Source organism: Callospermophilus lateralis, chromosome 7 (assembly GCF_048772815.1).
Source record: "Callospermophilus lateralis isolate mCalLat2 chromosome 7, mCalLat2.hap1, whole genome shotgun sequence".
Lineage (NCBI taxonomy): Eukaryota > Metazoa > Chordata > Mammalia > Rodentia > Sciuridae > Callospermophilus > Callospermophilus lateralis.
This window is the reverse complement of record NC_135311.1, coordinates 36769890-36787598: the sequence shown is the minus strand read 5'-3', so window position 1 is coordinate 36787598 and position 17709 is coordinate 36769890. Positions and strand designations below refer to the sequence as shown.

The following is a 17709-nucleotide window of genomic DNA, read 5'->3' as shown; positions in this document are numbered from 1 at the left end:
AATTCTTGTCTGCTAAAGAGAAAGAAAAATTTTGAAGATAAAATAAATTTGAACAAGATCAATTTTGATGGATAAATTAAAACATGTATTCCCCCTTGCAAAAGGGCAGGGGGAAAGAGAGAGCTTTAAGGGCCCCATGCACCAAAGAGATCTCCTTCAGCCTTTTTCTTGTTTTATTCTGAAAATTGCCCCCAACCCCACTGCAAGTCACATTCTGGCCTATCCATTAGTAATGTCAGGAAACTAAAAGAAACAGGAGTAATTGTTACAGATAATATACATCCTTAAGGGAAGTACAGATTTTAAGATAAAGGAAAATATAAAAAGGCTTTTTCTATATTCTGGGACAAAAGACAATCTGATGCGGGGTGGGATTTTTTGAGGTCGAAAAAGAAAAGGAACAAAAGGAAAAAGAAGAATTCAAAAGATGCTGGTGAAGAGAAAGATGATGAAAGAAAATGATGATGTTCAAAAAAGTGGTTCCTGGACAGTTTTTTCCTTGCCCTAAAATATTAAAATCACTGACGGTACAAAGAATTCTGAAACTTAAGACTAAATGATTTGTTTCAACACTGAATACTGTGCAATGTCTTTTAACTTTTATAAAATTAACACAGTATTAAGTGTGTCTTTAGAAAGCCCTGTCCTTATTAAGGGCATTGTCAATAGCTGCTAACTTTGCCTGGTACGTTGAGTATTATAACCTTTGGAATTTCTGAATTTAACATACACAGGTTCAAATACTAATTTTAAGTAACTTTAAACTAGCTCAGAAATTTAAAGCAGATTTTATTGGTGCACAGCACAAATTAGTTTTACGTGGAGATAATATTTCTAGTCATTTTCAATTGTTTTTGATGTTTTGATTTCAATTATTTTTACACAAAATAATTGTTCTGTTAATTGTATAACACTCTGATTTTAAATAATAACAACATATGATGATGATGGTGGTGTTTCGTTGCATTTGTCCCATTGACATACTGAATGTTTCTAAGCAAATGTCACTTTTTTAATTAAAAAAAAAAAAAAGGATTTCTTTCACATTTAGGTGAAATTAAATAGCCTACTGAGTGAAAGCAGGGCACAGTGGGGCACGCCTGTAATCCTAGTGGCTCTGGAGGCTGAGGCTAGAGGATCACAGGTTCAAAGTCAAGCTCAGCAACTTAGTGAGGCTCTAAGCATCTTAGTGAGACCTTGTTTCAAAATAAAAAATAAAAAAAGGACTGGGTAGGAGCTGGGGCTGGGGCTCTGTAGTAGAGCACTTGCCTAGCATGTGTGAGGCACGGGGTTCAATTCTCAGCACATATAAAATAAAATAAATAACACAGAGGTCCATCAACAACTAAAAAAAAATTTTTTTTAAAGGGCTGGGTATGTTTCCCTTGGGTTCAACCCTTGGTACCACAAAAATAAATAAATAACAGAGCAAAAATATATTACATGGAGATTAGTGGGACATGATGGAAAGAGCAGAACATAAGGAGCTGGGATTTGAATCCTGACCACTTGCTATTATGAGAATTTAAGCAAATCTCTTAATTTTGTTAAGCTTCATTGCCTCTATAAAAATGGGGATAATAATATGTCCTCACAAAGCTCTTACATGGATTATGAATGGTAAATAAAAACATTTCACCAAATGTCTGTTGGTAGTGGGCATTTCATCCATTCCCCTTCCTTTTTTGCCCTAATTCTTTGATATTCTCCTCAAAATGCAGGACCCAGACATTCAAAATGTTGAGTTTCATAACCTTTGGAATTTCTGAATTTAACATACACAGGTTCAAATACTAATTTTAAGTAACTCTCAAATCCTTACTTGGTTCCAATTAAACCTTCACTCCATGTGATACATGTGAACCATCAATGTTTCAAGGCTACTATGCAAAAGGCCAATCACTTAACAAGTAAGTAAAACCCTCAATATGGAGTAAGGTTTTGAGAAAAATGGTCCCCAAAGAGAGAGCTGTCTCTCACTTTGGTTTGATAATTCAAGTAGATCTCTGGCTAACATTACAGCAGTAATGATTGTGCTATTGTTATGACTACTTTAATAACAATAATAAGATTTACAGAGTGCTTGTTCCTTGACAGCCTCTATACCAAGGGCTTTTTCTCATTTAATCTTATCCCTAAGATTGACAATATTATTATAGCCATTTTAATGGTGTATTAGGGTAGAGATTTCCTTTTAGTGGCAGAATTTATTTTAATCATTTTAAAAGTGACTTTAATCTGGCAATTATAGAATCATTAAAAGTGCAAAGCATTCACATAAGTATTTCAATTATGATTTACTGCATTGTGCTGCTTCCTAGCACATATAATTTTATGCAGCACATAATTCCTCAGTGGAGATTATATAATTCCCACTGCTGCAGTGGTATGTGCAAATTTGGAACTTCACAGAAGTCTGAGGAGTCTGTCATAATGAACTTAAAAGATCCCAAATTCAAAAGAATGATGATTAACAAGAAACCAAGAATGTAACAAGGCTCGGGGCTCACCTAGCACATGCGAGGCACTGGGTTTAGTCCTCAGCACCACATAAAAATTAATAAATAAAATAAAGGTATTCTGTACAACAACAACTAAAAAAAAGTTTTTTTAAAAAAAAGAATGTAACAAGACAAAGTCCATGGCATCCTTACCTGCTGCATTACTTGTCCTGGGTACCATCTCTCCATCATCGGCTGTGAAATAATCTCTGTGGAGAGAAACATTTCATTAATTAATAAGATATCATTTCAAAAGGCCCCCAGTCCCTGGGGGACACAACATCTATGTGCTGTTTTCATTTATTGCTCCACAAAAAAATATTCATTAAGCTCTAGCTACACATACAGCCAGCCATTAAACAAATAATTTTGCAAGTATTCATTACCATTGTGGCAAATAAAGGGAACTTAACTAGGATTAGGACTCGGAGAAAGGACATTTCCAGAAAAGGGGAATATCAACCAGATTAAGAAGGGGGCAAACAACAAAGGAAAGGGAGAAAACAGCAAAGATCCTTAGTCAAAAAGGAAGGACCTTGGCCTATTAGAGGAACAGAGAAAGTCACTGTTGTCACCAGACCACACAGAGCCCTGTGAGATAGGTTAAGGATATTGAGGTTTATGTGAGTGGGATGAGAAATCACTGAAGGATTTCAAACTAGGGAATGAATGCCAAAGGACCAGAGATTTAGATTTTAGATAGCTCATCTGGCTACTGAGTGAGACTGTCTGGAGTGGGCAAAAGAAGACAGTGAGAGGCTATATTCCAAGCAAGAGCTCGTGATGGTTTTAACTAAGGTAAAAACAGTGGAGATACAGAAAAGTCAAAAAAAATCCAAGATATGTTTAGGAGGTAGAATTGACACAGAAAACTTGAAAAAGAGACAAAATCTATTCATGGAAATGCAGTACACCACGATCCAGTAGCAAGAGGTTTATTGGCCGAGCTCAGCAAACACCACCATCCTTAACTTAAAAATCTTCAAAATGTATCCCACAAATATTTGTGAAGCACCTACTGTGCTCCTCAGTTGTGTTTTAAGTTCCACAAACGTAGCAGTGAACAAGACAGACAAACCTCCTACACTCATGGAACTTAAAATAAGGAAATACAAGTAAGTAAAATGTGCCATAGCAGTTGGGGACAACTATTATAACTATTTATAAAAAAGGGGGAGAGAGGCTGGGAATGGAGCTTAGTGGTACAGTGCTTGCCTACCATGTTGGAGGGCATTACAAAATATAAATAAATAAACAAACAAACAAATAAATAAATAAATAAAATTGTTGATTCCCATTTGAAGCTAGGAATGGTAGCACACACCTGCAATCCCAGTGACTTGGGAGGCTGAGGCAGGAGGATTGGAAGTTCAAGACCAGCCTTGGCAACTTAGTGACACCCTATCTCAAAATAAAAAGGACTGGGGATGTAGTTCAGTAGTGGAGCACCACTGGATTCAATCCCCAGTACCAGAAAGAAAGATAGATGGGGAGGGGAAGAAGAAAGGAAGAATGAGAGAGAAGGGAAATAGGGAGTATGGATAGGAAATTCCAGGCTTACAAGAGGCAGAGGGGATTACAATTTTTAGTATACAAGGCTTTTCTGAGAAGCAACAGAATAAGTATGGGGTATCTGGGGAAAGAGTCTTCTAAACTGACAACATCAAATTCAAAGACTTCTGGGAGGAAGCATTCTAGAATATACCGAGCAGTAAGGAGGTCAACATAGCTGAGCAGTAGAAGGAGGTGAGGTCAGTGATGTAATGGGAGGGCTGTGCAGGAGGCACCAACTATATAAAGCCTTTCAGGACATTGAGAGGCCCTTAGCAACTGGAGTCTTGTAAATCAAAGAGAGACATGAACCCAATGACCAATGTTTTAAGATGGCTGATTACTGTTTTGACAACAGACTGGGTGGGTGGGTAAGGAAAAAACTGAGATGACTGCAGTAATTCTACAGAGAAATGTTTTTGACATTTAGCTTATTTTTAAAAGCTTTTGGGGTACTCCCAGTCAGTCATAGCTAAAAAGAATTCTGTAGACAGAGACTTAGAAGGCTTCTCTTTTTAAAGGGCAGATGATATTTGCACAGTGACAGAGAAGAATCTAGTATTTGTTTGGAAGTTAGTGTTCTTTCTTCCCTGTCTCAGGACTGGATCTTGGCATAAATCTTCACTGTTAAGTCCCAGATGGACGTGAAAGTACCAGGTAGTCCATGCATGTATGATTATGTCAAAATGAACTGCACTATTATGTATAACTATACTCCACTAATAAAAACATTTTTTAAATTTCCTGGATGCCCCTAAAAAAAAAAAAATAAGTACTGACAGGACACACTGGACTGAACACAACTGGTAATTCTTCTTTAATCAAAAGTAGATCAGCAGCTTGTGATTCTTTCCAGTCCTATACCTTTCCTTTCTCCTTCTCATTAAAAAGTTTCCCTGACAGTAAAGAACACAAGAGGAGTATACTGGTTATGGATTTCCCTCTGTTGAGGTAAAGCAGGGGAAGGATGTCAAAACTATTCATCAAAAACAATGTCTTGATGTAGAGGAAAAGCTTATACTTAGCTGTTGTTAATCACTGAGCATCCACAAAGGTGAACATGCACCTGATACCTTTGGGAACAAGGTCAACCTCAGGCCAAATCCAGTCCATCCAACATGTTTTATTTAGTTCATGCCAGGTGAAGCCAATTCTAATTTCCCTTAGAAAATGAGAGGGTCCCAAAACACTCCGTCTGCATATTCAGAGACGACTTGTCTCCTTTACACAAAACAGGCGTGTTTTCTGGTTTGCTACAGTCCCTGCCACTCCCTGTCCTGGCCGTTCCAGCTTGCTCACTTACTTTATGGTATCCAACAAGCTCCCTGCAGACTTCTAAGGCTATAAGTATAGACCAAATGTGGACAGAATTTGATCATGTTTTAAGACATAATCTTAAGAAACTTATTTGCTTCAACACACAATTCATTAGTTTGTGGTGACAAGCTACTAACTAGTTTTACCTATCTGGGCTCCAGTTTCCTCAAATATTTGTAAAAGAAGGACATGAATTTCTAAGGTCCTTGTAGTAATGGCAGTACGCAATTCTAGTCTAATAGATACTTAACCATAAAACCCATTTTAATAATTTTTAAGGATCTGGGCTACTTTCCAGACATGATCTCACTTAGTCCTCATTGTCTGCAGATCCCATATTACAGATCAGAGCATGTTATAACAAGGCAATGAGGATCAGCCCTCCCAGATACCTCACCTTCTCCCCACCAACAGCCATTCTGAGCTTGCTGCCTGTCTAGTGTGAATTAATAACTGGAAGGACAGAGAGGTTACTTTAGACAAGCACTGAGTTAAAAGGCATACTTGTAATCTCTCAGGAGATTTTTTAAAAACCACTTTAGTTCTATTAACAGCTCAAGTTCCCTCTCTTATTGCCAGGCAGTGGGGGTCACTCAGCTGCTCCAAAAGATTGGGAAGGAATTTGATGCCCCCAAGGGAAGGGGTTCATAAGTGAAGAAACACAGAGCATATACCTAGGGGATTGCAATTTATGACAACATCTGATAAACCAAAGTGCAAAGAGACTTTGGGGTATGGCAGAGACAGACTCCAAATCTTCCCACTTCCAGCGCGCCCCCCTCCAAACCAGCAAGATATGTTGGTAAATTCTTCCATATTACCCAAGTCCAGAACAAAAATTGCATACTCTTTCTCAAAGTCAAGTGTTTCTAGCTTTTCTTAACATCAGTCCATAAATAACTCATGTTCAGATAGCATGTCCATATAGCTTGCCCCTTTTTCTTGTTTTTCATGGTCTAGGACCTTACAGCTTTCTTACATACATGTCCATATATAACCTATTCCCCAAGATGCTTTGACTTTCAATTTTGCTTTCCTTGTATACATGAGGAATAAGTGTTATCTTTCTCATTCTCCCTACCTCATTAATCTGTTAATAGTAATACTAATCTCTCTAAACTCATACAAATGAATGTTCTTACCAAGACACTATTCTACTTAATTGGAAGAACCAACCATTTTCCAAGCACAACACACCCACAAGCTGTTCATTTTTTGATTTCTGCATATTACACAACCCCATATTTTCTTGACTAGCTGATAAGTAGCTGTTAAGATATTAGAATCAGTACTTCAAAATTTAATATCACATTATCTTTTCCTAACGTATTCCAGGGTGATTAGGTTGGAAATAATCAGAAAAATAATTGCTCCTCTCTGAAAGCCTTCTGCTACCCCCTTATATTCTGATACTGTCAAACTGTGCATGAAGATTCCTTCCAGTAATTCGACGGGAGGGTAACCTGGGATTGAACTCAGGGGCAATGAGCCACTGAATCACATCCTCAGCCCTATTTTATTTAGAGACAGTGTCTCTCTGAGTTACTTAGTGCTTCATTTATACTGAGACTGGCTTTGAACTCTCGATCCTCAAGCCTTAGCCTTCCAAGCCTCCGGAATTACAGGCTTGTGCCACCACATGGCTCCTTTCTGTAATTTTATAAAAATGTTAGTTTCATTTATGGCAAGGAACGTCCAAGGCAATCAATTTTGCTTGGCTTGAAACAGCTAGTAATATAGCTCCTTTAAGATCTAAGTATCTCCCTAGTCCCACTAGTCTGATCTCTCATAACTTTGGTAGTGGCAGTCGGTAGAGAGTTGAGCTCCTTCTTCCTTAGCAAAGAGGAACACCACAACAGAATCTGCAGTGAAATATTTTCTATAAGTCAGGTATAAGACCTTCCTTGCATATTTGGTGTCATTGTCATATTTTGGCCTGCTTAATTTATGGACTAAGAGGAGGCACACATCATGTTGTTCACAACCATGAGAAAGTAGCAGTCACCATTACGAATCAGGCTCTGTAACGAGTCTCTGAATTATATGAGATAGTTCTATCTCAGGAACAAAATGACTATAAAACCATTTCTTTTTTAATATTTATTTACTTTTTAGTTGTAGTTGCACACAATACCTTTATTTATATGTGGTGCCAAGGATCGAACCCAGGGCCTCACACGTGGTAGGCGAGCATTCTACCACTGAGCCACAACCCCAGCCTAGATCATAAAACCATTTCTAAAGTGCTGATGTATGTCTAGTCTCCACTGCTTGCTTCTCTTTAGTCTCAAAATAATTAACCCAGTTATTTCTCCCCATATGGGTGTGCAAACTCCCAAAGTGGGTGCCCTCCCTAAGCCAATCACACACACTTAGGTTGTTTAGGCTTCACTTCATCAATTACCATCATCATCACTTAGCATCTTCAAGTCTGGGAACAAAGGCTAGCTCCTGGAGGCAATTTCTATCTTTCCAGTTTCTTTTGATATAGTTCTCTTATTATAAACAAAAACTCAGAAGAAGAAAAACAACATGCTATTTATTATTATTTGCTCTAAGCATTACTTAGAGCAAAAGTTATGGCACTAAGTGCCATTTATAGATTTTTAATTTTTTATTTGTTGTAATTGTTTATACATGACAGTAGAATGCATTTTCATTTATAGATTTTTAAATTCACTTTCACAAATATTTATTGAGAAGTTGTTTACATAGCAGGCCCTGGAAATACAAATACATATATCCTGTCATAAAAGTACTCACAATCTATTTATTATGGGAGGCAGATACATGATTCAAAGAGACAATATCAGATTTAACAATGATTTTAGAACATAAGTGAGATAATAATTAATTTTGGCCTGGCAGGTAGGGGTTGTAGGAAATCTCCCAAAAACAGAGAAAACTATATCTGGTTTTTCAAGCATAGCTATAAATACACAGGAAACATTACAAAAACAGGATAATGAAGGCTGTGTTCAGTGCTTTCATTTTGCTCCCCAGGTCTGAATGGTCATCTAACTACTTAAAACAATGTTATGGTTTAGATCTTAAATGCCCCCCAAAGCCCATGTGCTAAAGGCTTGATCACTAGCCTGTGATACTACCAGGAGATGGTAGAATTGGTAGGAGTTGGAGCCTAATGGAAGGAAGTTAGGTCATTGGGAGCAAGTTGCTGAATGAAGTACTGAGGCTCCAGTCCCTTCTGTCTCTGACTGTCTGTCTGTCTGTCTCTGTATCCCCCCACCCCCTGCCCTCTCCTTCCCAACCAGCATGAGGTGAGCAGTTTTCCTCCACTATGTGCTTCTGCCAAGATGTACTGTGTTGCCACAGGCCCAAAGTCACAGGGCCAAGAAAGCATGGACTGAAACTTTTGAAAGTGAGCCAAAATTAACTTTTTCTTTTGTTTATCTCAGGTATTTGTCACAGCAGCAAAAAGCTAACACAGAAAATTGGTAATAGGAGTAGGGAGGTTGCTATGATTAAACCTGAGCATATGGTTCAGAAGCCGATGGAATTGGTTTATAACAAAGGACAAATTTGGAAAAGTTTGGAGAGGCACGTTAGGAAAAGTCTAGAATGCAGTAAGTGAAGCTTAATTGTTGTTTCTGGTAAGAGCTTCAACTCAGAATGCTGATAGAAATATGGACAGTAAAGGCTCTTTGCTCACGAGGTTCCAGAATGAAATGGGGATTCTATATGGAAGTGGACTAGAGGCTACCTATGTTATGTTCTGGGAGAAAAAGAAAGAAAAGAGAAGAAAAAGAAAAAGAACTCATCAATTTGTCTACATTTTACCCATTACCTGAGACTTTTGTGCTAGGCTGAGTTTAAAGGTAATGGATTAATTAATCTGGTGGAGGAAATTTCAAGGCAACACCATATTCAGGCTAGTATGAGTGTTGCTGGCTCTTTGAGCCAAATTTACAGTGAGAATTGAGAGCTGAAAGCAGCTCAAAAAGAAAAACTTGGCAATTTTGGTTAGAGAAGGAGAATGCTTAAAGTTGCAGAGGTTCTTGAAACTGTGATCCAAATACACTTTTCTACCTTTTAAATTCATTTATCTGAAGTGTATGATACAGTGATAGAAATCTAACACAAACCCCAAAAGTGATTTAATAATAATGTCCGAAGAAAGAGTCAGGAGTGAGAGCCGACGTCTGCGCCTGCAAGGTAGGCAGACCTGCAACCCACAGACATAACAGACCCAGCAGCCCGTGGAGGGGCAGAGCCGCCGCCCTCGCCTGCAAGGTAGGCGGCACTGAGACCCACGGGCAGAACAGGCCCAGCGGCCAACCAGCTTGGTAGACACATCTCCCTGGTTGGGGGAAGGGCAGAGACGATGCCGGCGCCTGCAAGTTGGCAGACCTGCAACCCACAGACAGAACACGCCCAGCGGCCCGCGGAGGGGCAAAGACACCTACAGCGCCTGCAAGGTAGGCTAACCCATGACGGACCAGCAGAACAGGCCCAGCAGCCCGCAGAGGGGCAGAGCCACCGCCCGCATCTGCAAAGTAGGCGGACCTGTGACGGACCGGCAGAACAGGCCCAGCGGCCCGTGCCTGGAAGGTAGACGGACCTGCGACCCACCAGCAGAACAGGCCCAGGGACCCGCGGAGGGGCAGAGCCGCCGCCCGCACCTCCAAGGTAGGCGGAACTTCGACCCAATGGCAGAACAGGCCCAGCGGACAGCCAGCGTGGTAGACACATCTACCTGGTTGGGGGAGGGGCAGAGCCACCGCCCACGCCTGCAAGGTAGGCAGACCTGAAACCCACAGACAGAACAGGCCCAGCGGCACGCGGAGGGGCAGAGCCGCCGCCGCCGCCCGTACCTGCAATGTAGGCGGACCTGCTACCGACCGGCAGAACAGGCCCAGCGGCCTGCCGACATGGTAGGCACATTACCCCAATTGGAGGAGGGGCAGAGCCGCCGCCTGTGCCTGCGAGGGAGACTTTGCAACTATATAAGAGCAATATAAATATATACGGGGAAAATTCAATAACACAACAGTTTCACCAAGCAGAAAGAAACTCGAGCAGTATGAAAAGACAAGGAAAGAAAGGACCACAAGCAATGCAGATCAACTCAACTTTAGAAGAGGTAATATCTGCAACAGATGGAATGTCAGATAAAGAATTCAGGATATACATGCTTCAGATGATCTAGAGTCTCAAGGAAGACATTAGACAGCAAAATCAGACAATTAAAGATCACTTTCACAATGAATTACATAAACAAATCCAAGAAGCAAAAGATCAACTGTACAGGGAGATAGAGGATAATAAAAAACAAACAGAAATCTTAGAAATGCAGAAAGCAATAAACCAACTTAAAAACCCAATTGAGAATACTACCAGCAAAGTATAACACTTAGAACATAGAACATCAGACAATGAAGACAAAGTATTTCAACTTGAAAAGAACATAGACAGCTCAGCAAGACTGTTAAGAAACCATGAGCAGAACATCCAAGAAATATGGGATAACATAAAGAGACCAAACTTAAGAGTCATTGGGATACAGGAAGGTATAGAGGTCCAAACCAAAGGAATGAGCAATCTGTTCAATGAAATAATACGAGAAAACTTCCCAGACTTGAAGAATGAGACAGAATCCCAAATCCTAGAAGCCTACAGGATGCCGAATATGCAAAATCATAAGAGATCCACACCTAGACACATTATAATGAAGATGCCCAACATACAGAATAAGGAGAGAATTTTAAAAGCTACAAGAGAAAGGAAGCAGATTACATTTAGGGGTAAACCAATCAGGATAACAGCTGATCTTTCAACACAGACTCTGAAAGCTAGAAGATCCTGGAACAACATATTTCAAACGCTGAAAGAAAATGGGTTCCAACCAAGAATTGTGTATCCAGCAAAATTAAGCTTCAGGATGGAAGATGAAATTAAAACCTTCCACAATAAACAAAAGTTAAAGGAATTTGCAGCTAGAAAACCATCTCTTCAAAACATCCTCAGCAAAAGATTACAGGAAGAGGAAATGGAAAATGACAATGAAAACCAACAGTGGGAGGTAGTACAGTAAAGGGGGAAAAAATAATCAAAGAGGAAAAACAAACCATGTTAAGTAACATAAATAAACACATATGGCTGGAAGAACAATCCATATCTCAATAATAATCCTAAATGTTAATGGCTTAAACTCACCAATTAAGAGACACAGGCTAGTAGAATGGATCACAAAAAAAGACCCAACAATATGCTGCCTACAGGAGACGCATTTGATAGGAAAAGACATACATAGACTGAAGGTGAAAGGTTGGGAAAAATCATATCACTCATATGTACTCCGGAAACAAGCAGGAGTGTCCATACTCATATCAAATAAAATAGATTTCAAGCCAAAGTTAATCAAAAGGGATAAAGAGGGACACTACATACTGCTCAAGGGAACCATACACCAACAAGACATAACAATCATAAATACATATGCCCCAAACAATGGTGCAGGTATGTTCATCAAACAAACTCTTCTCAAGTTCAAGAGTCTAATAGACCACCATACAATAATTATGGGAGACTTCAACACACCTCTCTCACCACTGGACAGATCTTCCAAACAAAAGTTGAATAAAGAATCTAAAGAACTCAATAACACAATTAATAACCTAGACCTAATTGACATATATAGAATATACCACCCAACATCAAGCAATTACACTGTTTTCTCAGCAGCACATGGATCCTTCTCAAAAATAGATCATATAGTATGTCACAGGGCAACTCTTAGACAATATAAAGGAGTAGGGATAATACCATGCATCTTATCTGATCATAATGGAATGAAACTGGCAATCAACGATAAAAGAAGGAAGGAAAAATTATGCATCACTTGGAGAATGAACAATAGGTTACTGAACGATCAATGGGTTATAAAAGACATAAAGGAGGAAATTAAAAAATTCTTAGAGATAAATGAAAACACAGACACAACATATCGGAATCTATGGGACACACTGAAAGCAGTTCTAAGAGAAAAATTCATTGCTTGGAGTTCATTCCTTAAAAAGAGGAAAAAACCAACAAATAAATGACCTCATACTTCATATCAAAATCCTAGAAAAAGAAGAGCAAAACAACAGCAAAAGAAGTAAAAGGCAAGAAATAATTAAAATCAGAGCTGAAATTAATGAAATTGAAACAAAAGAAACAATTGAAAAAATTGACAAAACTAAAAGTTGGTTCTTTGAAAAAATAAATAAGATCGACAGACCCTTAGCCATGCTAATGAAGAGAAGAAGAGAGAGAACTCAAATTACTAGCATTCGAGATGAAAAAGGCAATATCACAACAGACACTTCAGAAATACAGAAGATAATCAGAAATTATTTTGAATCCTTATACTCCAATAAAATAGAAGATAGTGAAGGCATCGATAAATTTCTTAAGTCATATGATCTGCCCAGATTGAGTCAGGAGGATATAGACAACCTAAACAGACCAATATCAATTGAGGAAATAGAAGAAACCATCAAAAGACTACCAACTAAGAAAAGCCCAGGACCGGATGGGTATACAGCAGAGTTTTACAAAACCTTTAAAGAGGAACTAATACCAATACTTTTCAAGCTATTTCAGGAAATAGAAAAAGAGGGAGAACTTCCAAATTCATTCTACAAGGCCAACATCACCTTGATTCCTAAACCAGCAAAGACACTTCAAAGAAAGAAAACTACAGACCAATATCTCTAATGAACCTAGATGCAAAAATCCTCAATAAAATTCTGGCGAATCGGATACAAAAACATGTGTACCATGATCAAGTAGGATTCATCCCTGGGATGCAAGGCTGGTTCAATATACGGAAATCAATAAATGTTATTCACCACATAAATAGACTTAAAGATAAGAACCATATGATCATCTCGATAGATGCAGAAAAAGCATTCGACAAAGTACAGCATCCCTTTATGTTCAAAACTCTAGAAAAACTAGGGATAACAGGAAGATACCTCAATATTGTAAAAGCAATCTATGCTAAGCCTCAGGCTAGCATCATTCTGAATGGAGAAAAATTGAAGGCATTCCCTCTAAAATCTGGAACAAGACAGGGATGCCCTCTCTCACCACTTCTGTTCAACATAGTTCTCGAAACACTGGCCAGAGCAAATAGACAGACGAAAGAAATTAAAGGCATAAAAATAGGAAAAGAAGAACTTAAATTATCACTATTTGCAGATGACATGATTCTATACCTAGCAGACCCAAAAGGGTCTACAAAGAAACTATTAGAGCTAATAAATGAATTCAGCAAAGTGGCAGGATATAAAATCAACATGCATAAATCAAAGGCATTCCTGTATATCAGCGACAAATCCTCTGAAATGGAAATGAGGACAACCACTCCATTCACAATATCCTCAAAAAAAATAAAATACTTGGGAATCAACCTAACAAAAGAGGTGAAAGACTTATACAATGAAAACTACAGAACCCTAAAGAGAGAAACAGAAGATCTTAGAAGATGGAAAAATATACCCTGTTCATGGATAGGTAGAACTAACATCATCAAAATGGCGATATTACCAAAAGTTCTCTATAGGTTTAATGCAATGTCAATCAAAATCCCAACGGCATTTCTTGTAGAAATAGAGAAAGCAATCATGAAATTCATATGGAAAAATAAAAGACCCAGAATATCAAAAACAACTCTAAGCAGGAAGTGTGAATCAGGCGGTATAGCAAGTCCGGATTTCAAACTATATTACACAGCAATAGTAACAAAAACAGCATGGTACTGGTACCAAAACAGGCGGGTGGACCAATGGTACAGAATAGAGGACACAGAATCCAATCCACAAAATGACAACTATCTTATATTTGATAAAGGGGCTAAAAGCATGCAATGGAGGAAGGATAGCATCTTCAACAAATGGTGCTGGGAAAACTGGAAATCCATATGCAACAAAATGAAACTGAATCCCTTTCTCTCGCCATGCACAAAAGTTAACTCAAAATGGATCAAGGAGCTTGATATCAAATCAGAGACACGGCGTCTGATAGAAGAAAAAGTTGGCTACGATCTACATACAGTGGGGTCGGGCTCCCAATTCCTCAATAGGACACCCATAGCACAAGAGCTAATAACTAGAATCAACAAATGGGACTTACTCAAACTAAAAAGTTTTTTCTCAGCAAAAGAAACAATAAGAGAGGTAAATAGGGAGCCTACATCCTGGGAACAAACCTTTACTCCTCACACTTCAGACAGAGCCCTAATATCCAGAGTATACGAAGAACTCAAAAAATTAAACAATAAGAAAACAAATAACCCAATCAACAAATGGGCCAAGGACCTGAACAGACACTTCTCAGAGGAGGACATACAATCAGTCAACAAGTACATGAAAAAATGCTCACCATCTCTAGCAGTCAGAGAAATGCAAATCAAAACCACCCTAAGATACCATCTCACTCCAGTAAGATAGGCAGCCATTATGAAGTCAAACAACAACAAGTGCTGGCGAGGATGTGGGGAAAAGGGTACACATGTACATTGATGGTGGGACTGCAAATTGGTGCAGCCAATTTGGAAAGCAGTATGGAGATTTCTTGGAAAGCTGGGAATGGAACCACCATTTGACCCAGCTATTCCCCTTCTCGGTCTATTCCCTAAAGACCTAAAAAGAGTATGCTACAGGGACACTGCTACATTGGTGTTCATAGCAGCACAATTCACAATAGCAAGACTGTGGAACCAACCTAGATGCCCTTCAATAGACGAATGGATAAAAAAAATGTGGCATTTATACACAATGGAGTATTACTCTGCATTAAGAAATGACAAAATCATAGAATTTGCAGGGAAATGAATGGCAATAGAGCAGATTATGCTAAGTGAAGCTAGCCAATCCCTGAAAAACAAATGCCAAATGTTTTCTTTGATATAAGGAGAGTAACTAAGAACAGAGTTGGGAGGAAGAGCATGAGAAGAAGATTAACATTAAACAGGGACGAGAGGTGGGAGGGAAAAGGAGAGAGAAGGGAAATTGCATGGAAATGGAAGGAGACCCTCAGGGGTATACAAAATTACATACAAGAGGAAGTGAGGGGAAAGGGGGGAAAAAAAAACAAGGGGGAGAAATGAATCACAGTAGATGGGGTAGAGAGAGAAGATGGGAGGGGAGGGGAGGAGATGGGGGTTAGTAGAGGATAGGAAAGGCAGCAGAATACAACAGACACTAGTATAGCAATATGTAAAACAGTGGATGTGTAACCGATGTGATGCTGCAATCTGTATACGGGGTAAAAATGGGAGTTCATAACCCACTTGAATCAAAGTGTGAAATATGATATGTCAAGAACTATGTAATGTTTTGGACAACCAACAATAAAAATTAAAAAAAAAACTCACATGGAAAAAAAAAAAAGAAAGAGTCAGGAGTGGTCTCAGTGGAGGAGCGAAACCGAAGAGGGTTAGGGGGATGGCCAGGAAGCAATAGAAAACATGTAGCCGTTGCCAGCGCCTGCCTCCCTGCCACCATGTGTGGAGTAAAAGCTGCCCTTGCCATCATTGCAGTGGCCTTGCTGCCTCCTGTACTTCTCTTGGCTCCAGGAAAGGATTTCCCTGCCATGGGACAATATGCGGGGAGGGGAGCGGTGATTCCTTTAAATGGCGGTTATTAAACAGGGAAGGGGCAGAGAGAGACTGCTATCTCTAAGACAAAAAGGGGAGGCCAAATAACAAAACAAGGATTTCCCCCACTAAACTGAAAAAAAAAAAAAAAAAAAAAAAAAAGTCAGGACTAAGATTTGCACTACTACAAATACGCCTATAGGTACAGACCAGAAAAGAATCTGGAGAAGTAAAAAGGTTGAGGGTTTAGAGTGGAAGATAATTCAGGTGAGGGGCTGGGGTTGTAGCTCAGTGGTAGAGCACCTGCCTATCATGTGTGAGGCACTGGGTTCGATTCTCAGCACTGCATATAAATACATGAATAAAATAAAGGCCCATCTTTATACATACTGCCATACTAGTGTCTGTTGTATTCTGCTGTAATGTTTTGAGCAACCAATAATAAAAACATAAATAAAATAAAATAAAATTTAAAAAGCTCATCTGTTGTGAGTTGCTAAATTTTCATTCAAATGAAAGAAATCTTTCAAAGGCCCATTTTTCACATCCCTAAAATTATATCCCTCACCCAATCTTGGCACATAAAAATGTTTAGAAGGAAAAGAACTTTGGCCTACTTTTTTTCTATATATGTCATGCTCTGGCCCCGACAATTTGTAAATTGTAGGATTTCACAAATAGTATCACATTAAATACAAAGACATCTACAGGTAATAATTTCTATTCCACCTATGCATAACCTTACAGCTCAACAATGTTTTCATACATTAGTATTCTTCTCAACACTAATCAATGACCATCATTATTATTATGGACAACCATCACCACCCACCACCAATGCTGCCTCCACAACTTATTGAGTCTCCAGGAATCCTTCAATCCTCATAAAATTCTGAAGATTAGGTACCGTCATCACTATTTTACAGAAAAGGAAACAAGAAGCCTGAATGAATAAAATAATTTGCCCAAGATCACACAGCTGGTTGGTGTCAGAGCTTGAATTTGACAATGGTATCCTGCCTGACTCCAAACCTTTTTTCTTCCCAATATGTCCTATTTTATCTATACATATAGTGAGAGCCTCCTTCATATCTGCCTTGAGTCCAGGGAAATGGCACCTGAGAAACCAAGAAGAAAGGAAGAATGGGTAATCTACAGGAGATCTAGATTAAAAACAAATTTGTTTTCTTGGGATACCAACTTATCCTTGATGAATACATCATGCACTTGAATCTTTGAGTATTCAGGTTACAGATGCCATATGACAAATTAAAATCCTAAAAGGGAAGTAGCTGGTATGACTACGTATATAGGTCCTATCCTGAAAAAGTGAGTCAGCCATTACTTTAAACTTCCCCATTTCTAACTAAATTTCTCTAAAATATTCATATCTTCCCCAAGCTCCTTCTGTAATAACAACGGTCATTGTCCCAACGAATACGGAAATAAACTAAAAGGCAAGAGAGGTGATGAAAACAGACACAATCAAAGTAGAAAAGACAATTTATGAACATGCTCTGAAACTTCTCCTTCTCAGATCTTTTCTTCTCTTGCCAAGAGTGACAGTGAATATATCTTCTATGTTCAAAATGTTGCCAAATACCTCCCATTTGGCACCAGAATTGCAAAAACACATATTCAAATGCAAATAGGATAGAAGTCACAGATGCAGAGCACAGAACTATTATATATAATAAATACAGTGAGGTTATCATTTTTTCTCATCTCAAAACCTAT

General features: G+C 38.8%; 1 protein-coding gene across 7 annotated transcripts in view; it reads right to left on the bottom strand.

Moving 5' to 3' along the window:
• Positions 1 to 17709, bottom strand: part of Pde4dip (phosphodiesterase 4D interacting protein) — a 226783-nt gene that overhangs the window by 162787 nt on the left and 46287 nt on the right. For all 7 annotated transcript variants that reach the window (XM_076863220.1, XM_076863210.1, XM_076863226.1 and 4 more), the window contains exon 2: positions 2655 to 2710. In XM_076863220.1, the coding sequence (XP_076719335.1) occupies positions 2655 to 2710 (56 nt within the window). The remainder of the gene's footprint in view (positions 1 to 2654; positions 2711 to 17709) is intronic.